The sequence below is a fragment of the Cryptomeria japonica genome, chromosome 4, assembly GCF_030272615.1.
Source record: "Cryptomeria japonica chromosome 4, Sugi_1.0, whole genome shotgun sequence".
NCBI lineage: Eukaryota > Viridiplantae > Streptophyta > Pinopsida > Cupressales > Cupressaceae > Cryptomeria > Cryptomeria japonica.
In genome coordinates, this window is record NC_081408.1 from 532361763 (window position 1) to 532389512 (window position 27750).

Here is a 27750-nt window from a genome sequence, read left to right on the forward strand (position 1 = left end):
AACATGAAACGACTCGCCCAACGCTAAATAGCAAACTAAAAAAATAGAAAAAAAACACTTGCTACTAAGTTGACTTTATTACAACTATAAGTTGTATCTTCTAAAAATTATTTAATGTTATTCTCATAGATGACACACTCGCCGAAAACTCGGCGAGTGACAAAAACTCGCCTAGTTTTTGGACCTGGCAAGTAGTAATGACTTCTACTCGCCAGGAAAACTCGCCGAGTTTTTGCCAAAAGCTAGGCAATTTTTAAACAAAAACTCGCCCGCGTTAGCATAACAGCCGAAAACGGCAAAAAATACATGCATTTTTTCTTTTTCGATATGGTTTTGGGCTAAGAAGGGGGAAACTCCCTTGGAAGGGCTTGCAAGGTGATTTGGAGTGATTATTGGGTGATTCCAAGTGGATTTGAAGGGAAAATCAGATTCCCAGGTAAGTTTTTTTATTTTTTTTCTATGCTTTTTTAAAACAATTTGTTTATTTTTTGTTGCATTTAGATTGATTACAAATGATTCCTAGGTAGTCTAAATCATTTCTAAGTTATTTACACAAGATTTAACACAAGTTTTGTTGAATTTTCACAATTTTTTTGAAAAATCTAGTTTTCAAAAAAAAATTCAAACCCTACTTTTTAAAAAAAAAAACTTCGAATGATGTCTAAATTTATTTAAACTAATGTAGATAGTTTGCTTAGTGCTAAATTGTTTAACTAAAATGTTAAAAAAAAAAATCACTTTGTATGTGTAGGTTAAGTAAGCATTAATCATGGCAAGGGAGCAATGGCCACTAGATCCATGCCCATCTGGATATATAGGCACCCGTCCTAGAGGTGCTAGAGATGGGGCATGGAGGTATGCCTATGAGGGACCCGATCCTGGGTCAATTATATGCATGAAGTGTGAGAGAATACTTCATGGAGGCATCAACCGCCTCAAATACCACCTTGCAGGAATAGATAGGCATGATGCTAGAGCATGCCCTGGGACCAGTGAAGAAATAAAAAGACAAATGAATACCCTATTTGCAGCTGGGGAAGAGATGAAATTGCAAAAGAAGAGGGCAAAGCTAGCCATGAGATCAACCATAGCTGAATCTCAAGGTTTTTCTATTGACCTTGAAGAGGAAGAAGAAGCACTTCAGGGCATAGTGGGCTCTCGGCATGGCCCACGTATCCGCAAACCCACCATCACCTCGCCCATTGCTTATGCTTCCTCTAGTAGAGTACCTGGCACTGTTCCACTTCCATCACAACGATCAAGGTCGATAGATGATTATTTTGTGCCCAGGAACACACCTGGAGCACAACCATCATTAGAGGCCACTGGATGGAATAAGGAGGTACATGAGAAAACTGACATTGCAGTTGCTGATTTTTGGTACTTCAACAACATTTCATTCAATGTGGTGGAGAATGCTTATTGGCTGAATTTGGTGACTGCTATGACAGTTTCAGGAAAGGGGTAAAAGGCCCCTTCTCGCAGGGATTTGAGTGGGAGGTTAGTAAATTTCTACATAGTCTACTTGATTTCATTTTTAATTATTTTTTACATTTCTTGTTTATTAAATCAAAATTGTGTACTAAGACCTAATTTCACTTTGTACTTACAGGTTGCTCACAAATGCAGTTGCTAGGGCAAGAGAAGTGATGGAGGATCAAAAAATTGAATGGGCAAATTATGGCTGCACCATTCTTTCTGATGGGTGGACAGATAGCAAGAACCGCACCATCATCAATTTTTTGGTCGCTTGCAAGGACAATGTAGTGTTTGAAATCTATTGATGCCTCCAGCAAGGTGAAAAATGCAGAAACATTGGCTGGAATGTTGGAGCATGTCATCATGGAGGTGGGGATAGAGAATGTGGTGCAAATCATCACAGATAATGCAGCAGCATATGTGTCAACAGGTAGAATCCTTTTGAATTATCACCTTTAGGCATTAGCAATATTTTCATTTGTTGTGGGCTTTGTTTTACTTGGTTGCATATTTCTTAAGAATAAATTCTTCTTTTGTAGGAAGAATCCTCCAAGAGAGGCACCCCACCCTTTTTGGAACACCTTGTGCAGCACATGTCCTTGACCTTCTTTTGGAGGACATAGGAAAACTTGAGTAGGTGACTCCAGTTGTGGAAGATGCAAGGAGGATCACCAAATATATTTACAATCACCCTTGGGTCCTAAATTTGATGAGACAACACACTCAAGGGAAAGATTTGGTGAGAGCTGGTGTCACAAGGTTTGCAACGATTTTCTTGACGTTGCAAAGCATTCTTGCTGCATTGACTTCTTTGAAACAAATGTTTGTGAGTGGAGAATGGCTTAACTCACCTTATTCAAAGAAGCCTGAAGGAGAGGTTGTCTCATGCATAGTCTTCGACAACCAATTTGCACAAAGGGCTGCAGAGATTGTGAAGGTTGTTACTAACTTACTTCAAAACTTTAATTTTTATATTTTAGTTATTCTTGATTCAACTCTCTCATTACTAATTTGTAACTATTTAAATTTTGATCTTTTTGTAATTTGTATTTTTCAATTGTAGGTGTCAGAGCCCTTGGTTCGAGTTCTTCGCTTGGTGGATGGGGATAAAACCCCAATGGGATATCTTTATGAGGCCATGGATAGGGCCAAGGAGTCTATCAAAAATTACTACAAGGGGGATAGGCTCAAATTTGATCCCATTTGGGAAATTGTTGATAGGAGGTGGAACAATCAGCTCCACCAACCCATTCATGCAGCAGGGTACTTCCTAAACCCTCGTTTTAGGTTCGAGGGTTCTTACTCAGATTCGAATGGAGAAGTCATGGAGGGCCTCAGTACATGCATTGAGAGGATGGTACCTAATGTTGAGGAGAGAGACCTCATTGTGAATGAGCTCCAAAATTATGAGGGAGGGAGGGGTAAGCTATTCTCTTCAGAGTTGGCTAGGAGAGGAAGAACCAATCAAACCCCAGGTATAACATTTGCCATTTGGATTTTGGGATCTAAAGACTAAAATGATTGATAAATTATGTTTTCTCTTTTCTCTTTGCTTACTAACTTTTCCATTTTATTTATTTTGCAGATGCTTGGTGGCAAAATTGGGGTGGAAACACCCCACATCTCAAAAAATTTGCCCTCGGAGTCTTATGTCAGCCTTGCAGTTCATCCAATTGTGAGCGCAATTGGAGCTTGTTTGAAGCAATCCACATGAAGAAGAGGAGCCAGTTAGCGCAGAAACGGCTCAATGACCTTGTCTACGTGCAATATAATCTTCAATTGCACGTAAGGAAGGTAGAGGAACTAGAAGGTGATCCAATTGACTTGGATGAAAAGATCCTTACAGTGATTGGACATCACAGGAGCAGCCTCCATTGTTTTCCGACACTGACATCACTAATTTGGAGAGGCAGGCTATGGAGGAGGGGGGTGGATTTGGTTTCAGGCTGGATGACATTGAGGAGGATGAGGATGAGGATGAGGATGAGGATGAGGATTCATTGCCAATGCCAGAAGCAGGTGGAGACATAGCTTCATCCAGGATGGAGGATAAGTCTCAATCAACCATACCGAGCGAGGAGGCACAGTCACGCCCAGTCTCACAGCAGACTTATACAACTAGACAGTCTAGACCCTCTAGTTCTACCTCTCCCCAAATTTTTGCTAGAGCTGGGAAGAGGAAGTTGTAATTGTAATTTGTAATGATGTATTTACTTTTGTTTTTACAAAAACTATTTAGTAATTTACTATTTTGTTTCCAGGCTTCCAGCCATCAGCATTCCTCATGAGGATGCGATTTTGTAGACACTTTGCATTTAAATATATGTAGAATCAGCTTGTTTCTTTTGTGTTATCATTTATTGACTCATTGGATGCATCTTCTCATTAAATTTTGCAAAAAAATGCACTTTTTTACTAAGTTAAAGCATGTTTTTAAGTTGTCGAGTTTTTCCTAAGTTTTCGCCGAGTTTTTTTCCCAGGGGCTTGGCGAGTCAAGCCGAGTCACGAGTAGTTCAACTATGGTTATTCTAATAGAAACCAGCTCCCGCATTGCCTAGATTACCCTAAGAAGTTCCATTAAAGTTCAATTTAACACAACCATCCAGAGAAGATACCTATTTCTACTTAAATTTGCCATACATTTTTTAATAGGGGAAAAGAAAAATATAAAATACAATACAAAAAATACTTACAAAAAAGGGAACATAAATGAGACAAGCCTTATTCATAACTATTGGCCATAAGTATGAGGCAGTGTATCTGAAGGCCCATGAGCTAAGACAGACTAACATGTAAAGAGCATAGGCCCAAACCAACTTTTTTTTATATAACAGCCAACCTCTTTTACCCCTTCCTGAATTTATAGACTTCATAAAGCTAGTTTCTAATGCAATTAACTAGTATCACCACTAGCAAACCTCATAGTGAAAACCTTAAGATATCTAAAATAAGAATAAATTGAAAATGGACAAATAGTCAGCAAATTTATCCCTTCTAAAAACATCATTTTTTACCATTTTCATAGAATATACTATATAGGCCTTTCAAATCATTTGGAAATTTCAACACAATTTTCTAGTGAATGGTTCTGTTCTCAATCTATAGATAGATTTTAGTTATTAAAATTTTCAGACTCAAACTAATCCTTCTGTGTTGTAATCGTGAGTTATGTTGCCATTAGTGTTTCTTCAACTTTCTAGAATGGAGGAACACAAGGACATTGGGATGCAGTTTCCAGGAGAGCAAAAATTTGCTCAAATTTTGAATAAATGCGGGGATGGCTCCTAGAATAACTTAAAACAAATTAAAGGCATCCGAAATTATAAAAAGAAAATACAATACACTAAATATAAAATGAAAATCCTCTCCCTTTTAGCCTTTTAGGGGTCTTTAGCAATTTTTTCCTTTTACCTTTTCATTTATATGTACCAAATAGATCAAGCTGTCCAAAACTCTAAAAAGGAAAATCCCCTCAAAGTCCCTAAGCATCAAAGATGCGATGCAGAGCATCCAACACACACAACCTAGGGGATATCTTTCACCCAAATCACCTATTCAAATAGGTGATTACTCTTCACAAAGCTACAGGAGCCTCACAAGGTGACTAGGTGCTCATATGGCTTCAACACCCCAAAAGCAAACTCATGCCTCCCAACCCTTGTAGAACCTTTGGAATACATTAGAATAGATTCATTTAATTGCTCAAGGTTGGTTTGGAACTCTCCCACAACTAGACCACACCAAACTCTCAAACACCTACTCACACAAGCCTATCTCCAACTAGGGCTCCAACTTGTCCATAAGCACAAATCACAATGCCAAGTAGATATGCACCAACCCAAGGGACTTAAATACAGCTCTATGGAGACTCCTCTTCATGGACAAACCACTGTTCTTCACCCTCCCATCCACCCCAAAGGTCATAAAGAAAAGCTACTGTAGCAACAGTCTCATTGTGAGAGTCACAAGCAATTAGGACAGTCATAATAATCTGAGCCACTCCCTCTCTCTAGGGCTTCCTAACACCTTCAAAGGTCACTAAGGACTCCCACACATCTTCCCCAAGTGTCATCCACTCACCAAACCCATCCATTGCATCATATTCTCAAAATCTCAGTCCACTAGTTCATTAGGACAGCAACATACCCAGTTTTAGGACAGTCATCAAAATGGTGAGTATTTTGACCAATCAAGGGGCAAAAACACTTGATTAGGGTCTGCACTAACCCCTCAGACCTCTCCAAACCTTCAACCAACCTTTGAGAGCCCAATCTTGCACTTATATCAACCCACACATCACCAACTTGCTGCCATTTTCAGTCTGAGACACAAAAATCAAATTTTGTGTCACTCTTAACACGTGCCAACTTGTGCATGGAACCCTGCATCAAAAGGAAAGAAAAAATATACATTTACAAGGGGCATCCCATCCAGTGGCATGGGTTTTTGATGATGGGATGACCAAAAATTACATTATTTTATGTCACTGGTTACCCTAGCAAGGGTTTGTGACAGTTTTCACCAAAACTTTAATAACTTGCTCAAAACAAAGTGAAAATGAATGAAACCAAAAGGGAATTACAGAGGATTCATCCCTCTAACATTTTCAATAGGTTTCCAAAGAAAATGAACACGTTTCCTTAATGAAAAATGCAATAGAACAGACTGTTACGCCTGAAACTGTGAAAATGCAGGGTAAAACTCCAAAATTTATTGATTGTACTTCATTACATCATCCAACCGACCCTTTGGTCGATGAAATAGAGGTATATATAGATTTAACCTTCCCTCCAACGTTCATAACTGACTTTTGAAAGTTCACTATCATTAAACCACCTTTCATACACTTTTTGCAACAATAATGCATTGACAGCCTTTTGTCAATAATGACAACTTTGATCAAAACTAGTCATAGACCAAAACTAAGATCACCAGACTCTAGACCATTACAAATAGGATCAAGGAGGTCCAATAGACCCTCCTACATGATGAAACCCTTCACTTGACACCTTGGTACCTATTTACCCAATATTAACAATTTTAACAATTTCTTGTCAACAATGGGACAATCATAACTACAATTTAAACTCAAACATGAAATAATGGTATCATGGGCCTTATTACATAAAGAATGGTCTTTCAAGACCTTATTCCATCTAAATATGTCATGGAACTTGAAATATCTCATGGTGGCCAAATAGAAACACATGACCAACTAGGTGCTCCTGCACCAAGATATCACCTGGATCTCCCAAGACACATCCCTATGAAACACTAGTTGCCATACTAAAGCCCTCTAAGATGCCAATATAGACCCTGAAAGTATCTGTCTTCCTTCTTGACTATTAACAGCCTGATAAAATATAGACCTGATCAAACCCACAACAGTACCATCTCACTTGGAAGTCCCTGTCACCTTCACCAACAACTTTTTAACATGTTTACAGAATTAAATGGTAAAGTTTGCTCCGAATACATTTGATCTATATTTAGTTTTAAGTATACCCTCCAAAGACAGTCGACATGTCTACAACCATCTATGTGAAAAACATTCTCTACTGGAATGCAGCTAGTAACAAGTCAGAACAAACACAGACACTCAAACTGAATAAAGCTAAGAAAACCTGCAGAAGAGAACTCTAAAATTGCAGGTCGGCACCTGAGAGGTATATGAATGTGTATAATTAAAACAATATCTACCTGAAGGGCCGCAATGAAATGCTGTAGTGAATCCTTAAATGTATGAGTAAAATTACGGTCTTCCAAAAGCATGAGCTTTCCATACTGTTTCCAACAGGCTGAAAGGACTGCCTTCCCAATCTTCATCTCCGATTCGCTCCCATCTGAGATGAAAAGTCCATTATACCCAAGGAAATAATGACTTAACACAAAATAAGGCAAATTGCCAAAACAAAATGAAACGGGAATTATTTCTGAATTAACAATAACTTCACAATCGAGATTATAAATCACAGACAATATGAAAAGAGCATCCATACCTTGATTGACTTGGACAGAATCACGAAATGATCTCATCTCTTGCAAACGCTTAAAGACTTGCTGCAATCCCTTTTCATGCAATGGTCTACTCCTTTTGCTCCACTGCATGGTGATTTGGGACACTTAAGTTTAACCAAAATACAAATTTGTTAAGGAACAGATCTCAAAGTTGTTAATCTTCCAAACTCATAAGAACAAAGGACATGATCAGTCAAAATGAAAAATCCAATAGAAATGCTATAAAGATTTTTTTCATGATATAATAGAAGAATTTAAGAATAGTTAGCTAGATTAGTGAAAAGCCAATAATAGGATTAACGCCAATCCTTATCTTAAGTTCTAATGCCTAAAAGCATTGTTGATTAGATTAAACCTAGACCCCTATAATAGCCCATCAAAAATTCATCTTAATTTTTAGTTTAGAAACCTCACTAACAAAACTAAATTGAGTTAGCTTATTGAAAAATCAAATGACAAAAACACTCGACTAACTGTAAATTTCAATAGCATATTACTAAAACTACAATATCGCACATCTCATGGTTTGAAGTATAGAAAGGAACAGCTGTACTAAAATATGTTTACTGGTAAACAAATACTTCCAAGACTGATTGCTTGTACCCTCCTGTGAAATCACTTGTCACGTGCAATATGACAAGAGTTCCCAAGCATAACTGTGCTTGATATTGTAAACTTCTTAACTATCTTTATTTAGAAAAATTGAAATCCGGTGCAAATATGATATCTCCCCTTCAGCTTCTCTCGTGAACAAGGAGTCCACTTTCATTTGAACAATTTGCATCCCTATTAAGGTCAAAGAAAAAATATGGAACAACAACGACAGTTAAATTTGACTAATCAAAACTATTTTTTCAACTTGTCGCCCTGAAAAATAAAATGAATATTGCTAAAACAGGGGCCAATGCTCATGACCTACACAGAGAAACAGGTTGGACTAACCCAAAAACACTCTGGGACAAGTGAATAGAAAAAATTGACAATTAACAAACTTCAATATGAACAGTTTCTTTCTAACCTGCCCTACCCTTACTAATGTGAGGAGTGCATTCCCCCAATTCAATAATTTAATTAAAATTCAGGAACTTCTAGTTGATAACAATCAAAATGACTTGGGTGCCTTAATTTCACCAATTTCAAATACAGAAATGATACTAAGTTTCTAATTCATCCGCATGCATAAGAATGTTGCAAAGTTTAATAGATACAAGTTATTATGTCACAAGGCTCATGTTTGTGATTGAATTCAACAAGGATGAAACTCAGATTCAGTTCAGCAATGATGAAGTTAAAAAAATCGTCATTAAATTCACCTACTATAAATTAAAATAAATTTATATATCAATTACTAATATTTAAAAACAATAAAATTAATATATAAAACATTAATTTATAATATTGAAAAACAAGAATATATGATTTAGCATCCAGAATTGAGATAACTTCATAATTTTTATGTATCCACCAATGTTGTTTTTAGTGAAGGGTTGTATGTGATTGTGGACACTGGAGCAACAACACAAATGATCTTCAACAAGAAGTCACTCAACAGACTTCAAGAACAAAAGGTTGGCATACAGGTGGAGTTGGGAAATGATGCCACTTGTCCAGTTACCAAACTAATCTTGGTCTCTACATGCCTTTAAATGATGTTCTTGAGTCAAATGATGCTTTCTATATTTTTGGTTTAACAAAGAGTCTCCTTCAGATTCCTGCATGACAGATCTAGTGTATGATCAAGTTTGATGGTCAGTAAGTTATCTTACAAATGCAGCCTTTAACATAGTTGAGTTTTGGCCAAAGGAGTTTGATATGGCGGCTTTTACAGGCTACTTGCTGATTCAGTCAAAGAGATATGTTCATATGCCATGATGGAGGAGTGTCCTTGCGGTTTTGTTAAGAGAGTTTCCAAATTTACCATGGAATTAATGACTGATTATATGCATGTAGCTAAGGGAAGTATCAGAGAGCACATCAATAAATTGTCGTCAAAGGATTCTCTCAAGGAAGTTGACCTTGATGGTACACTTAATCTTGTTGACGCTTTTTCTTTAGTTCCTAGAGGCTTTCAGATCCATGAGCGAGATACCAATCAACTAAAATTGAAGAATGCCTTGTGTGAGTTTGATATTTCAGGATCAACGAGTTTTTACTCAAGTTGGGTTTTTGCAATTTTGGTAGATTTTTATTTTTTATTTAAAGGATATAATACACTTACCTTGGCCATGTATACGGTCCTGAACAACTAATGATGCAGCGTGAAGAGAATTCAACCCATGAAATTGACATTAAAGACAAAGAAGCTTGGCATGTTATTGAAGTTGTCCATGTACAAGGAATTTATAACTTTACTTTTGTGAAGAGATTTCAAAGTACAGAAGGGAGCAGTGATTTAGGGTTATATTTCCCCAAGTTCACACATGTTCAACATGATGAGGATGCCCCTAGCAGAGGGGAGAATTAAGATGGTGCAATAGTATCTTGACTTGGTAAGTTGGTGGAGAACACATTACTCTCAAAGGAGTTTTAGAGTTATACTTACGTTATTCTTGAGGCATTCTTCCTTCAACAGTGCAGGAATACAATGTAATTTGCTTTCAGCAGAAGCATAACCAACAGCAGCCTCGGTTAAAGTGCAGGTGTATAGAAGGCACAATCAAAAGCAGTGACAGCAAGGCACAGAAGTGGTGGAAGTGATCATCATGATCAGAGAGATCTGTGTGTGAAGGTGCAGCAGCCTTTAGTAGGCATCCTTGTCGATAGAGGTGCATGCACACATTTCAAAGTGTTATTCTATAATACTAAATTTCTTCGAGTATAAAATTGGATAGCTTTAATATGTCAGAGTTAATTTCTATGGCAGCAGATTTATTACTGTTATTATTTAAGTTTAAATATTATAGAGTATATCTAAAAATTAGATACAAATGCACAAAATGCTTATTTATCAATGTTAACTAGCTTATAACTTAAGCAAGTTAAGAACACCGTCATTAATATATAAATTGTCATCCAACAATATGAATATGATAAAAAAAAACACATATAATACCTTTTAATTAAATCAACTCCATCTCATATATTATTATTATATCTTTGAATAATAATAAGTTTAATACTTATCTGAATCACAGCACCTGGAAAGGTCACTCTCACCCTAGGAAGATTTCAGTGGTATTGGCCCTCGCTATGGCACACTCTGGACGACCTAAGTAGAAACACAGTATGTGCCTACTTACACAAAAATGTGTGTCTACATCACATTGTACCTACTCACACAAAAGCCCTGGCCACAACAATCCCAAGTGTACTTTGTACCCTCTTCTACAAAGCCCATTGCCCACCAAACCACTTTATTCTTCCTTGATTCTCCATGCCCTTTCCAAGTCTCACATAAATGCTTTATATGAGCCTTAAAGGTTGGTTTTTAAACCATCACACCCTTTCACAAACGTGTCCTTTAATTATTATTTAATAGTTACACTTATTCCTCTCTTTCAATAGAGTTTCATAAATATTCTTTATTAACCTCCATTTTAACCAAAGGATCATATTCTCCTTTATTTTTCTCTCTCCTTTAAATTTTTTCATAACTTTATTTCCCTTTAGAGAAACAGTTTTATAACATGTTCCAAGCTAGGAAAGGAATTATCAACTTAAAGTTCCTTAGTGTTTTGTGTTTAATTTGTTAAGTGCAGAATCTGCTCACCATTCTCTGAAAAATAACAAAAACAAAGATCTGCCACATGCCAATTGGAGAACCGATCTCTCTCCCATAGATAGCAAACTTGTAGAGTACTTGTGGAATTTTTCAGACAGCAAGTTTTTGCAAATTTTACTCAGGAGTGCAGTGCTGCTGATTTTCTGGGAGTTTTTGGCACAAGTTTTCCTATGGCATCTGAGATTGGAATTATGAGTAACTGAGAAAGATTGGTAACCAAGTTAGAATTTTTTAAAGCACGCATTTTACTTATAGACTGTGGCCTATAGTACGGGGGTAAGGCACATTAGATTGGTTTGGGCTCTTGGCCTCCTCTCCCACTTCCTCAGCACCTTGAGTAACATCCAAGAGTTGCTAATTAAAGGTAGGGACAGTGCCATGATTAATGGTTTCAAGGTTGGGATTAACACATAAAGCACTAACTGTACTTAGGCCAGCCATTCCCCTAAGAGAAGCAGGATGCTTTTTCTACTTCGTCTAAGCACTATTTATTGTGGTTTCCTGTGCTTATGCCCACTCTGGGGTGGGTGGGAGGAGATAGCAATTCTTGGTTGACAGCTTCCTCTATTCCCACCTACAGTCTCAACAGTTGCTAGGGCGTGATAAGGTCAGTGCTGCAACTCCCTTTTCCTATTTGACATTATAGAGATTCCAGCTGGGCCCAACATATCTTTCCATATATGGAGAAAACAGTGAAACACAAAAAAAGATGCTGAAAGGGGTCATGGAAAACACTATACGCTAAGTCACAGGGTTCACCAAATTTTGGCCATGAGGTTCGAAATTCAACGAATTTCAAAACACTCTAAAAAATTCGTTTAAATTCGCCTAATATTCGTACAGGCATATAGAGTTGTCTTTTAAAAGAAATGTTTTTAGGGATTTTTGTGTATTTTTCGTTCCCTACACGAAAAGATTTTTTTCCGCTTTCTTTTTTGTGCTAGTCACGTTTTCCCATCTCTCAGACGGGCGGGAAGGACTACCCACAGACAAATGACCCGTCGAGCAAAGGATTCATGTGTTGTGCCGTCAAGCAAAGGATTGACCAGTATTGTGCCATCGAACAAAGGATTCGCAGTGTCGTGCCTAGAGAAAACAGAGGGTTCTACGGTTTATCTATTCATCGAATAATAATTGTCGAGCCGTGTATCACTATTTTATAACTTTGTTATTTTTAATATGATATTAAGATTATTTATTTGTAGTGTATTAATATTATTTATTTATATTGTGTTTTTATATATTTAGATACTATTATTTTAAATATTATTATATTATCTTTAATTCTTTATTATGATTTATATATAGTAGATGTTATTTTATTAAAGAAATATATATATATATATATGAACTGGTGCCTGTATTTAATAATTTTGTACATACATTAATTATATTTGAAAAACATCAAATTTATATAAAGCGAATTTAATCACGAATTTTTTTTTGAACTTTTTGCCCTTGCCGAACTTCATCTGAATTTTATTGTTGCCGAATGTAAATGATATTCAAATTTATGTTCAAGTGTGAATTTATATATATTCTTATTTTCTTTGCTAATATTTTATGTTTCTTATGTCATGGGTTGCTAAAGATATCATTAATTATTTCGATACATCCTCAACACTTCATTTGCATATACTTATAGTTCTATGCTTCACCGTTCAAGGCATGCCTTGATCGGTCATGTCTTTTAGACATGCCCAATCAAGACATGTCTCGATCAGTGCATAGACACCATTTCAGTTAATATTACCACTTACCATATGTTAATGCCAATAACTATCAGTGACGTCATTTCTCTTTATCATGAGTTATACTGATAGCTATCGGTCACGTTATTTAACATGCCGATAACTATTAATAATCGGGGCAACGTGAAGTAATATAGTTACCCGATAAATGATTGGGATAAGTTAATCATAGTCAACAAATAAATGATCGGTATTAACATGCATTTTAGAATGATAACTATTATAGTTATCATATGATAGCATCAATCAATGCTCTCATATGATAGCTATGGTAGTTATAATTCTGGTCCGATCACAGCATGAGTAATATTATCGATTATGCATATAAGATGGTTATAACAAGTTCATTTATTTAATCATGAGGTCTATACTTAAATTGTAGTTATATCGATAAGGTAGATGATTGAATGAGAGATAAATGAAGTCTCTCATTCAATCATTTATCTTACCGAAGCTACTAAGTTTCAACACCGAACACGAACACGAACTCGAACCTTGTGACTTAGACTATACATGTAGAAAAAGTCATGTGAAGATTGTCAGGAAGGAAAACATAGCTTGTACATGATCTGCACTTGGTCAAAGCACCCCCATTCGCTTCTATTTAAATCCCCATACCCATACATCTTCCTCACACAAAACAACATCCTTCAAAAGCTGGAGCAACCTTTAGAAGTTCTGCAAATTTGAGGAGATTTTATATAAATTTGTGTTTTTTATAAATTTAACGTACTTTTTAAGTTACCAAGTTTTGCTGAGTTTTTGCCAAGTTGGAAATTTTTGGTCCGTTGAGTCCAACTTTGCAAACCATGCTCTCTAAATTTTTCATGCCTAAAGAAAGGCAGCTCTCCCATGAATGAATTGTATGGCATATAGGAAAAAGCAACACAATAAGATTCTAGTCAGACATATAGAATGGACACATATCAAGCAAGACATACAAACATTGCAAGTGGCCATGGGGAAAAGGGATAGAAATATCATGGTGAGCAGCAATGTAACAATAAAGGGCAGCATTACTAATGGATCTAGGAGCTGATAAAAAAATACAGTGATTCTTTCCCAACTGAGGCTCAAACCCTCTCTTTCGAATTCCCCATCCCATTCAAAATAATAGTTAGTCTTGTGTGCATATTTGTTGCCACAACATATGCTATCCTGGACCAAACTAATTTACTATCCACAAAAAGTGGATGCTTATCTGGACTCACAATATGGTTGAAAACTTAAAAAATCAATTATTTTCTGCGGCTTGCAGTACATGTAAACTTATTCGCGGCTTGCAGTACATGTAAACTTATTCACAACACAACTCCATAATAAGTAATGAATTCAAAATTCTATTTGCCCTTATTGTTTGAAAGCAAGTGAAAAACTTTCTTACATCTTCATTCTAGGGTAATGCATTCCAAGGTAACTATACCACATTCTCAGTTTCAACCTCAATGCCCCAACTGCTCAAAACACAGAAGCACGGATCAAGGCATGGATCAAAGAAGATCTCAGAACAGATCTCTACCTCATAAAGATGCTTCAAAGTCTTACATGAGGCTTTGTGTGATACGCATATATAAAGGGACAGAAAAAACTGGAATATTGGAAATGCAAGACTTAAGCTAGACCAGCTGGTGAATATCATAATGAGCCAGATCTAAGGAACAACAAAAGTCAATCTGAAGATCAAAAACTCACTTATATTCTTACTTAACATACATAAATATATGATTGCAAAGACTGAACAACAATAGTCAATTTGAAGATCAAAAACTCCCGTTTAATCTTACTTAACATACAAGAATTTGTGATTGCAAAGACTTGGCTTAATACAGATTTGGTCAACCCTGGACATGGGTTGGATCAAGCTTTGACAGAACTATGAAACTAACCCTACAAATGCAAGCATTTGAGGAGTAAAATGGTCAGAAGGGTGAGATCATCCTTATTTATTAATCGTTAGCTGAAAAACGAATGATATGGCAGCAATCCACACTCTAAATGAAGGAATTTCTTGGCAAGAATACAAGGGTGTTCAAAAAGCCTAGCTGAAGGTGATTGCAAATAATAATATACATTGAAACAAATGGCACAGAAACAATTGAACTACAAATAACTGAGAAAGATGACAAGTGGAAAATCAAACCAATCATTTGTGATATTTAAAAAAAACAAAAAATCAATTTAGCATTTACAAGCCAAGGCTCCAACATACCTGTTGTGACCTATTTCACACATCGCCCCATTGCGAATGGGGACCCCCAATGGTTTGCTTTTTTTTTTAGGGTTTTGGTCTTAGCTCTGCAATTTCATAAGTCTTTATTTTCGAGAGTTTAGAGTTAGAGTTTTTCAAGAGTCACTCCGAGCCAAATAGAGAAATCATGCCCCGATCAGTGTCTGGACATCACCAAAGTACTTAGAAGGTCCGAAGGACGAAGATTGCAATTGCTTTGAGTCAATTCGGACACCTTCCTATGTTTTAGGAATCTTGTTTTTTTGTTTTTTTTTGTTTTTTTTTTATTTTTGGTACTTTGGGACCAATCCGGCAAGCAGCTCGTTTGGCTTGCTTTTTGTTTTTTTGTTTTTTTGTTTTTTTTTGCTTTTTCCTGCTTTTTTGAAAGTAGACCTAGGGTTTGGTCCCTTAGGTCATGACATTAGTGCCCATGTCTTCAAAATCGAAACATTATGTCTCTTAAGTGTAAAAAGCTCAAGGCTAGGGTTTGTTCCAGAAGATCTAGATAAGAACATGGCAGATCAAACTCAAGCATGGCAACAGAATAAAGTTTGGAACATGGCCATCAAGTTTGCACAAGGTTTAGACATGGCAAAAGACTAACAAAGTTTGCCCAAGGAAGAATGGCCAATGTCTTGCTGATCATGAAGTCCGCCGTGCTTTATGTCTAATCAGGCAGCCAAGTCCGCCATATGCATGACACTCAAACCAAGTTGAAATCCGCCTAGCCCAAGAGATTTTGAGATGTCAAATCGGCTGCCAAGTCCGCCCTATACTTGGCAATAGAAGAATGACCAATGAAGATCAAAGTCCGCCCTAGGACTGTCCTAACAGTAGCAAGGTTTGCCCTATACATGGCAAATAAAAGATGAAGTCCGCTCTTGCACATGTCCTATCAACTTCAAAGTCCACCTTGGCTAGACATAAGCCAAGTCCGCCCTAGCACAAAGCACATTGGCTAATGAAAAGCAAACTCCGATCTACAGTTAGAAAGCATGTCCAAGGGTATGGTAAAGTCCGCCCAGCTCAAAGGAAAGATGTCCAAAAGATGGGTTAAGTCCGCTAGAAACAAGCAAAGGACGTCCAAACATAAGGTAAAGTCCACCCAGCCAAGAGAGGGGACTGTCCAAACAAGCTCAAAGTCTGACTTGCCTTATGGCAAGACATTCCTAAAGTCCGCCCAAGGGGTTTTGACATGGTAAGGAGAAAACAAAGCATGAAAGCAAGACAAGGTTTGGATGGCTAAACATCTTCAAAGTCCGCCTTGGCAAACAATCCTCCAAGTCCGCCTAGCTAAAGGAAAGAATGTCTAGACACCTTCAAAGTCCACCCAAGGTGTAAAAGGTATGACACAAGGAAGATAAAATTCGCCTCGTCCAAGCACCCTCCAACTCCGCCCTACATAATGGCTAGACATGACTAAAGTCCACTCAAAGGTTAGCTTGGCATGTGAAGCCTAAAGTTAGCCAAGTTAGATAGCACAAAGGCATGTCAAGGTGAGCATGGTCTAGACATTCACAAAGTTCGCCCCCCCTTATGAGAGATGTCTAATCGACTATGAACTCCGCCCTAGAGATAAGATGGCTAAACAAGATGAAAAGTTTGCCCATGGCATAGGAATTAGACATGAAGATGACCAACTTGCCATGACAAAGAAGGGGAAATTGCTAGTGAAACGGACAAATTTGACAAAAAGCACATGAGATCACCATTGGAAGATCAAACAAGATTGCAGAGGTTGGAAAATAAGTTCGACCACTTGGAATATTTTTACATTTTCCAACACTTAGAATTATTTTCGAAAGGAAAATAAATTCAACACTGAGAAAAAATTTTGAAAACGTTTTCAATTTGAAAGAAACATCTAGAAGGTTCTATGCCAAATCGCCTTGGGTGAGGAATAAAAATTTCCATTTTGAGAAAATAAAACAAGGCTAAGTTCGATGAACCTAAGGAAAATCAAAACAAATTGTCACTTTCAAATTCATTATAAGGTTTGAAGATTGGAGTTGGATTGTGAAGAAGTTTCTCTCTCAAAGTTTTGAAGGATTGACTTTTGAAGAAGAATTTTTGGAGTAAAATTTTCTAACTGTTGAGAGAGGAAAAATAAGTGTTTTTTCTGAGTTTAGACAGAATTTTCAGAATTAAAGGTAGATTTTCAGTCACAAGAGCAATTTTGAAGGTCCAAAATCTGAGTTTGACTGATTACTTCCACCCTTCTTCTGTCTTAACCACTTATTTCTCGAAATCTGCTTGATACTTATTTAAATTTTTCCACTTTCAGTCTGATTTTTCACAGAATTATAACCTTTTGACAGGCTGAAAGTGAAATTTTCAAGTTAAAGTTCCAAAATCAGGGTTAAATTCTTCAATTTTCACCAAAATAATGTTAAATTTTCATGTGTTTCGCAAGTTAATGACTACCAGGGGAGCACCTTTGAGGAAAGCCCAAATGAAGTTCAACAATAAGGGGTTGCAGCCAGAGTCAAAAATCATTTCCAAATGGAAAAATATCACAGAAACCAACCTTGGGCACGTAGACTTCAAAGAACTTAGAAAGAGAATGTACAGGCTAGATGGATTTTTGCCAACACCCATTGCTCGCCGGATGATGAGAGATAGCATCGTCCAGGCAGCTAGATTTCCACCAGCCATGGAATGTGCAGAACTGATGGTTGAATGCGCCATACACTACAACTCACAGGAGAGAAATAGTTGTGCCAGATGGAAGAGTCTTGGCCCCGTCTTGGAGAACTAGCCATTCAGAAAGCATTCGGTATTCCGAGCTACAACAAGATTTCCTATAAAACTAAGGAGCAAACCAAAAAACTTTATGAAGATCAGCCTGAACTGTGCATAACAATTATCAATAAGTCATGGTTAGAAAAGCCAAGACCCAGTCTCAAGAAAGTGCCAAAGAGGTTATTCCGCACTGATTTCAAAGAAGACTATGGTGATCTCATCTTACTGCTAAACAGAGTAATGGGAAGCCCTCGAGGTGCGCCATTCGAGACATGGATGTATTATTTCATTGATGAAATCACCTCCGAAGTAAAGATGTTTAATTGGTCCAAAATAATCAGGGACAACCTGGATGAACAGCTGAAGAATTTGAAAAGAACAAAGTACTTTTATATAAGCTCCTACATCATCTACCTATTAGCAAGAGACTATAGATATACAAGACTGATTTGCAAAAGCACTGTAGGCAATGGTGATAATGAGTTCAAGTCTTATGACTGTTACCCACAGTTGCAGCTAAGCGAGAAGGCCCACTTCAGGCGGGCACATGATGCTTTCTTGATGTATATCACCAGAACACTACAAGGAGGAACCCTCCAGAGGCAAAAAGTCTAATAAGCAAGTATGGGTCCTAGTTTATCCAGTTTCCTAGATTCGCATACATAAAAATCTAGGGGTTCACCAGATGTCCTTATCGGTTTCCAATTTATCCCACCAACAAAAAGGTCTTGCTCGAAGTCCTTAGGCCAGAATATGCCATGTGAAGAGAATGATCAGGAAGGGGAAGGCATTGAGCAACCTACGATTCCTGATTGGCTGAAAGAAATACTGAAAATAAAAGCACCAATGGAAGTTCAGGAAGAAGATGACATGATCGATTTTTTGGCCAGATTAGGTGAAGTTGCTGCTAAGACGCCTGCCAGGAAGTTTTCCACAATCCAAAGAGACGAGACAAGTTGTCGTACAATTCAAATTGTTGTACCAAAAGTAAACAAGTCAAAAGAAGACATAACTCATCATGAAAATGAAATTACTACTTTTGACTTGGGAGTTGGGACCAACTACCAAAGGCCAAGAGGTGGAAGACTTAGACAATTCAATCGCTTCCATGAAGGCAAGAATAGACAAAGAAGTAGGAAAGAAGAGAGAGTACAAAAGGGAGACTGAGCACCTAAAGGAATACATTCAGCACTTGACCAAGCCGCTTAACCAAGGCGATGTAGCGGCGCGGCTCCTCCACTTTTGAAATCCTCGCAGAAAACAATTGAGAATTTTGAAGAAAAGATGACAACCAAAGAAGCTAAAGAATGGATGGTAGGCAATAGAGAAGAAGCAACCACATTCGTGGACAAACTGATGCTGACATATGGGCAAACTTCTGTTGTCCTCATTTTTGTTTTCAAAAATGAAGGACCATTACATGAAATTTTTGTGAAAAAATGAAGAAAAAAAAAATTACTCTATGGCACGCTTCCCAAGGCAAAATTTCGACTAATCCTTGGACTGGTTTAATCCTTAGTCTATCCTCGAACTGCGTTTCAAATTTCGTCGCATTTTGGATTCGTTTGCTATGTCTTTCCTTCAATTTCGGGTTTTTTCTCCCTGACTGCAGGTGGAGAATTTTCCTTGAACTACAAGTTTTAATGATTTCCATTGTTTTGGTCTTTGTAGGGAAATTTTTGGCTAATTACAAGTGCACTTTATTGAGAAATAAAAACTTGTAATTTGCTTTTTATTTCCCCTTTATTGTTTTTATTGTTTTTTTGGCTTTTTCAGTTAAAATAGGGATTTTTTGGTTAAGTTACAAGTAAACTTGTAATTCTTTCTAAAAACCCCTACTTTAATGGTTTTTACATGTAATAGGGATTTTAAACCCCTATTACATGTGTGCAAGTAAATTATAACTTGTTATAGGGTTTTTATTTCCCCTTTACAAGTGATTTTAAACTTGCATCTCTCTCAAAAAATCCCAATTTTGCCTTGAAAATGAAAAAGTGACAAATTTAAACTTGCACTTTGTCTCCAAAAACTCGATTTTGCCTATAAAGTGCATTTTTTGACAATTTTAAACTTGTAATAGCATTTTCAAAACCCGATTTTGCTTTGTTAAGGGAAACGTGACAATTAAAACTTGTTATATGGAAAATAAAACCCAATTTCCTCTATGACATGTGAATGCATGAATTGAAACTTGTTTTTTCTTCCCAAAAACCCAATTTTCTTCTCCTTAGTCAATTTTTCCACAAATTCTTCTTATTTTTTTGTGGAGAAATTCAAGGAGTAAGAAGGTGATTTTATAGCAAGGCGATTTATGTGGATTGAAGAACACGTTGCTGCTGTTTGGTGATGATTTACCCTCATTCTTTGCTAAAAATGGTTTACCACGTGGTCCTTTGAATCTGCATTTTGGAGGATATTTTCTTTGCAAATCATCAATCTCCTAAATCGTTTTTACTTCTCTTACCTAGTCATTGAAGTTGGGAGAAGTTTTCAGTCATTTAATGAGCCATTTAATATGCATTTGATGCCATGTTTTTACCACGTGACCCTCCTTTGGCTGCGTTTTGGAAGGATTTGATGCCCTGTTTCCATCTCCTCCTTAGGCGTTTCGTTTTGGATCTCTTTGGCGTGTTCTCCCTTTGGCATTTTGGCACTCCAAATTTGGATTTGCTGCCACGTTTTTCAGTTTGTGGCATTTTTGTAAAAACGTGATGAGGGTTTAGCATTGCAGATTGTTTCTATTTATTGGATTGTCTTCTTCATTCAAAGATTGATCATCTTTTGGAGAGGCATTTTTAGTTTGAATCAAGGTATGTTTTCCTTTCATTCTTTCTTTCATTTTCTTATTTTCTTCTTTTCTTAGTTTTCCTTTCTAGTTGTAATTTTGTAAATATGTTGTTCTTCCCCAAAAAATCGGTTTTGTGAGAGAGATTTTCCCCTTGATATGCAATTTTTGAATTGCATTGTTCTTCCCCATTTTCCCTCTTTACTTGTATTCAAGATTTTAAATCCCGATTACAAGTTGGCTAGAAATTTTTGTTCTTCCATTACAGTTAAAGAATTTAACCATTTTTTGTTAAAATTCCAAGTTGAAAAGATGTGGAATACGGACCCTCCCCCTTCCAAAATCGGGTTTTAAAAACCGGATTACATGTTGAAAAATTCTTCCCATTTTCATGAAAATGACATTCTCGGATTTTCCCATTTCTATCCATTCATGTTTCCCATATCCGTACTTTCCATTTTCATCATTTTCTGCAAGTCAAATTCTCATTTTCCATCCATTTCTCCATTTGCAAATTTACAAGTGTACTTGCATTTGGGTTTTAAAAATCCGATTGCATGTATGTTCTTTCCAACTTGTATACTTGCAAAAATTTTCACAAGATCCAAAATTGGTCAAAGTCAAGTTTTTCCCATTTCCATATATTTCCCCGCTTTCTCTCACAATATCGTGAGGTTCAAGAATCGAAGTTTTTCCCATTTGAAGAAGGACGAATGCCATTTGCAGCTGAATATGATGTTGCCTTAACACTTTTAAGTCTTCATCACAGTATTCCAAGTTTTCAATCAATGTCAGATTTGTCGTCATCTCCACTTTCAAAAAAGATAAAGTACAAATAAGACAAGTATCAGAACGAGGTTGCACCTTCCCAAGTTTCTTCCCCTTTAGATCGTATCAAAAACACAGAAATAGGGCACCTGGATATGTCAGAGTTTGTCAAGAGGGTAGAAAATCCACAAGATAACAATATGCAGCGGTTGTTGGACAGCCATATCCATCATGCATCTTCTTTCCCAGTGGCTGCCCTAGAACCTGAATTTGTTCTCGACTGCGCCCATCATTTTGACAAGGAGACAAGAGTCATCAAAAATGATGATGGTGAAGCAATAATTCATCTTGATGCAGATACAATCGAGAAGGTCTTCAGAATACCTCCTGCACCTGTTTACATGAAAATCTAAAGAAAGTGCAGCTGAGTATTACGTGAAGAGAAAAAAGATTGTAAGCGGCATATCAACAGGTGGATCCAAGAGCCACGAGCCTCCTTCTCAAGGTGGGCTAAGTTGTACCGCTATGCTTTCAAATGGGAGATAGGAGACACCATAACCCTTCTCAGCAGGATAATGGGCCTTGAGCATTCTAATGTTTTTGAGCCCTGGATATACCAGTTCATCATGGGGAGAAGTCATCAGTGATGCCTTGTGCGAACAACTTGCAGCAGTCCCTTCCACCATGACTTTCTACATGAACTCATATTTGGTATACCTAGCAGTATCATTTAGACATTTTCCAGGTCTTTCTACCAAGGGTGATCGCTCACTTATACTAGTTTGGGAATATTACAATCAGTTGCCTTTGAGACCCAGCAAACTGCATTTCAGAAGAGTCCAAGATGCATTCTTCAGTTACTTCATGTGTCAATTTGACAAAACTCTGAGGAACAAAAGGGTATCAGATAAGGCATGGGAAAGGGCGTGCGAATATGGATGTTTGTTTCTACAATTCCCCACTTTCACCTATATGAGAATTGGATGCTATAGTGATCAACCATATATGCTTCCTAGATACTCAACTGATAGGATCATTCTTATGGAGTTGGGAAGACAGATCATGGCTGTCCACACTCATCAGTCTACTAGACACAAGGTTGGAATGGGGATCTCGACAACAAACCCATTAAAAATTGGCCGATATTCTCTTGTCACATCTATTAAAGCTAAGGCTATGGAGACTTAAATGCAGGAAATTAAGCTCAAAAGGTTTAAACCTAGAGCTGATTTTGATTACAGGGGTATGAAGGAGAAGATCAAGAATTCTTTGTGCACGTGCATCGCATTGAGGACATCTGGGTAGATCTTTGCACAGAGGTCGAGATTCTAAAGATGGATTATTGCAGGCTCACTGTTGAGCAAATTGTTGATTTGAACTTGGTGGATATCCCACAAGGGATGATTGATGATGGGAACGTACTTGATCCTAAATATATTTCACGAAGGGTTGAGGAAGCTCCACTTCCTTTGATCCAATGGTCACACAAAGAGTGCATATCCATCCTTGAGAGATTTCAGCCTATCTTGGCTAACACCAATGCATGGCTGAAAAATAATGCTATTAGACTCATAAAAATCAAGGTTGGAAAAGAAGATGATTCTACGGGGCCTCTTGGACGTAAGTCTGAGATTCAGGTTGACAACAAGGAAGGTGCATCATCTTCGGGCACAAGGATGAAGTTGCGAGTTAGTCGGGCAGTAGTGCTTCCTCCTGAGGAAACGACAATTCGTGGGAAGGAAAAATAACGGTTACATGTTCAGGTGTTTGATCTAGATAATCCAAAAGAAGGGCAGCAATCTGATGATGCTCCTAAGTCTCTAGTTTCAGACTCGCCTCATGAGATCATTCCCCCAGTTTCCATTGAGACGCCCCTTTCTCCTCCTGATTTGCTTGTGGATGAATCTCCTCAGAATGCCATTCCCATTTCAGCATACGAGCCACCTCATGATCATCAACAAGAGAGTGTGTTGGAAGTCCTTGAGGATGTTCCTACTAGCATCCAGCTGTCAGAAATTGATACTTCCACTTCTGATTTTGAAGAGTTTATGAGGCAATCTAAATGCTCATTGGTAATTGAGCAAACCGTGGTCGCTGTCCAAACAAATATTCCTCCCAAGATGACCACGGTGATTCAAACAAAAACTGTTTCTCCTTTGCCTACAGCTGCTACTGAAGGGGTGTTCATGACTTTACCTCCATGGCTTAGCTCTTTTACTCCAAAAAGAAAGAAGCAACAAATCTCACCTGATGCCTTTGATTATCAGCAACTAAAACAGTCCAGATCCAAGGTTACTAAGAAGGCCAAGACTATCTCCAGAGTAACTGTTGACAATAACAAGATGAAGGTAGCTGAAATTGTAGAACTCATTCCAGATAAGCCACTTGAAGAAATGTCAGCTGCTGATTATAAGGTTAAAAGGATAGAATTGGGCAAACAAACGCATGAGGTCATTAAACATGATGCTCAGTTTTCCATAGCTTTGTTGGTACAAAGGTGTGATGAACTTCTAGCAAAGAAAGACAAGCTAGAAGAGGAAAACCGACAATTTATGGCAGTTGTTCATAAAATCATAAAACCTGCTACTGAAGGGAGTAACTCCATAGGTTCTTCTGGTTCCCAAGAATCAATTCATGAAGTGGTAAGAGTTGCTCAGAACGTACAAGCATTGGATTCCTGGGTTGATCGGCTTCATGATCTATGTGCACAAGTGATGAAAGACATTTTTCAGATGATGTCTAAGTTGGAAACCATGAGGATAAACTGGATCAGACTTCTGATACTTTCAAAAAGAATCTGGAAAGTGTTGAGGATAGTTTGGCAATCTGGCATACCATGCCCCAACAACAGTTGAGTGTTCTACAGGAGCATGCCATCATCTCTTCCAGGGTCATGTACTTGGAATTTGAAGAGCTTCTGGAAAACAAGGCCCTTATTCTTAAATCCCTCATTGAGGAGATCGGTGATGCAACAAGATTCCGGGGTGAAGTTTTCCAAGATATTGTCTCACATTGTGAAAGGGCCTCTTGCAACATAGTAAGTGGGGATGGAGAGCTGATTCCAGAAGAAGAAGTTCTTGCTGATTTACAGATGAGGATTCATAATGAATGGAGGAGGGAACAATTCTCGGCCGCTTCAATTCAAATATTGATGGAACACCAAGCCTTTTTGCATGAAATCCAGTCCATCCTGGATAAAAACAGCTCTGCGCTCCTCCGGTGTCATGATACTATCATGAAGACCATGGTTGTTGCCAAGAACACTCATGAACCGGATCCTGAGGAACTACAAATGACCATCAAGAAGTTCAAAGGATTTGTGTCTTCACGTGCTGCAACTTAAGTGTTTTTCAACACTTAGTTGTGTTTTTCCGCTTTTGTAATCTTTAGTTGTAGTTTTCTTTTCGCCAAGTTACATGTAAAAGTATTTTTTTGTAAAATGCAAGTTAACTCATTACTTGAACTTTTGTAATTACATGTAAAGCAACTACAAGTTGTGTTCGATTAGGACTGTAGTTGGAATAAGTCATAGCTAGTTATTGAATAAGTCTTGGTGGTTGAGAAAATTTCTCAAGTTAGTTGGGATCCTCCAACCTTTTTCTCATGACTACTCTCCTATAAATACTTGAGGGGGTCTACTGTAATTTTTATCTTTTTGAAAGCAAGCAAAAACTATGTCAAATTTGCAGCAAAAAAGTCTTTGAGCTTTTATGTGTAAATTGAAAGATTGAAAGGAATAGAAGAAAATTAAGCAAGCTTTGAGTCTTTGTGCTACATTCTTGAGTTGGTGTTCCATATTTCCTTCTTTGCAAGTGTTTCTTTGAGAGCTTAATCGAATTTGATTTGCAGTCTTTGAGTTGCAAGTATTGAAGATTAAATTAGTTAAAGTAGAAGTTCTATTTGAAAAAGCTGTAAGACTTTGTTCTTACACTCGTTCTTAAATAGAATTTAGAAGTAGATTTTGTGGGAAATAGCTGTGAGTCTTTGAGCTTACATTACTTCTCATTGTTTTAAAGAAGAAAAGAATAAAGATATTTCAGTCTTTGAGCTATCATAACTTGTCCTTTATAGCATTAGTATAGAAAAGGGTAGATAGGACTTCATATAATCAGTCTTTGAGCTTGATATTGTTGTCTCATCCCGAAGGAAGTGACGGAAGTCTTTGCGCTTTCAAGAAACTTCATTTCCTTTCTCTCATTTCATTTGAAAGTGGTTACTGTTGTTTATATCCAGTCACTATCCTTTTCTGTGAAGAGAAAAGGATATTGTCTTTCTTGAAAGAAGAAAGATTGTTGTCCCATCCTATTTTATTTTCAAGTTGTAGTTAGATAGGGGGAGCCTTCCCTTAATTAGGAAAGTTGTACTCACACACTGTGGTTGAAACCACAATTTTGTATATTTTCCCAAGTGTACAAAATTTTCAACCAACAACTTCCTTCTTGCTCTCTAGAATTGCAAGCATGGCGGAAGCATGGGCCAACCTCCAGGATATTCAGGACAAGATCATCCCATGCCTTAGAGTGTTGAAAGGCATGCCTAAGCAGGAATTCATTGATGGAAAGATAATTGCAGCAGGAGTTGCATATGACTTCAATGCATGGCATTGGGCATTGGTTGCAAGGAGTGAAGTTCTAGGGAAAGTAAAGCCAAATAGTACTGAGGCGGAAAAGCAAATTAAAGAAATACAAAGTCAAATCTTCTTTGCAACTGCTAATTTGTTGGAAACAGAGACCATCTGAGAAAGTGATATGCAGTTGGAAGATCTCAAGCGCAAAACCTAAGAGATTTTCTTCACCATTACAGGACCAATCTTGAAGCAAAATTTGACCAAGGCATCAAAATTCTTGTCCATCCGAAATGCCTTCCAAAAACAGGAGCTGGAATGGGAAATTGCTTTTGTCGCTTGTGTAGATGACTTGGACGGATGGGAATACAAGATCCATATGCTGCCACATGTCACCATGGAAGAGGTCAAATCAATTGTGTCTAGATTCATTGAACACATTGCAGTTCGCGAGGATAAGGATGTGCCTTCCTAAAAGATAGCTCTTCACGACACTTGTCTGGCATGCACTTGTCTTCGGTTTTATTTTAGGAAGCTCTATCTAAGGTTGTGTTGTCTTGAGAGCAGTCGTTGATCTTAGATCGATCTCGCCCTTTCATTCATTTTTCAAGACTCTATATAAACTCTCATTCTCTCATTTCATTGAGTTGTGGAGAAATTTATGAAATTGTTGCTTAGAGCTACTTGAATAATAAAAAGTTCATTTGCAGATTTTGCTTTGAAGTCTTATTTTTATTAAGTGGTTGCATGGTTACATATCTTTCTTCAACAATAGTATAGATTTGCTTAGAGTAAATTTTGCTTTCAAAAGTTGTTAAATGAATGAAGGATTTGATAGTTTAGACTGACGAAACTCTTGCTCATACTTTCTTTGGATGGATAATTTTCGTTCAAGGTGTAAAGTTACCCTGAGCTTATGATGTGAATGCTTTAACTTCTACTTTGAGTATGAAAACCTTGAGCACAATCCTAGAAGATTGCACCCGCTTTGCGTAGTTGTCCTAGTGTGGCAAAAGAAAATGTTGTTATTGGTTTCACCCAGTCTTTACCGTCTCTTGAGTTCACTAGGAGTAGTATAAAACTTCTAAACCTTCATCCTTTTGTCCTTCTTTTGAGGTCTAAAACTGAAAATCAAAAAAGAGAGATAGCATTAATTGCTATATTCATCTAAGTCCTAACATGTGATCAACATAGTTGAGCATAAGTTCCCCTTGTATTTCAGCATACATCACCAAGGAAGCTATCCAACATAAAGTCACCCGTTCACACACATAGACCTTGGAGTGGTTGTGTGGTCTTTCTCGCAATCTTGGCACATGTAGTGATTTTGTTCAAGAGAGGGTAGAGTATCCTTGGATATTTTATTCTATTGTTCTGTATATGATAAAACGTACACCAACAATACCCTTGTACAACCTGATGGTATTTGCATACCTCATAGGGAAAACCTACATCACAAGGTTCGAATTTGAATTCGAATATGGCAACAATAAAATTTGGATGAAGTTCGACAAGAATAAACAATTCGAAAAAAAATTGACATTAAATTTGCCTCTATAAATTTAAATTTTTTAAATATATAAATAATAAATTCATTAAATTGTCAATGTAATTTAAATTTTTAAATAGATTTGAAATAAAATGATCGATTTTATTATTGATTAAAATAAAATACTATCATATCAAAGCGTGCTC

The 27750-nt window shown here is 37.2% G+C and overlaps 1 protein-coding gene across 3 annotated transcripts in view; it reads right to left on the reverse strand.

Moving 5' to 3' along the window:
* LOC131069053 (uncharacterized) overlaps positions 1-27750 on the reverse strand; it is a 225338-nt gene that overhangs the window by 178107 nt on the left and 19481 nt on the right. For all 3 annotated transcript variants that reach the window (XM_058004370.2, XM_058004369.2, XM_058004371.2), the window contains 2 exons: positions 7479-7581; positions 7180-7322 (listed from right to left, as the gene is read on the reverse strand). In XM_058004370.2, the coding sequence (XP_057860353.1) occupies positions 7180-7322; positions 7479-7581 (246 nt within the window). The remainder of the gene's footprint in view (positions 1-7179; positions 7323-7478; positions 7582-27750) is intronic.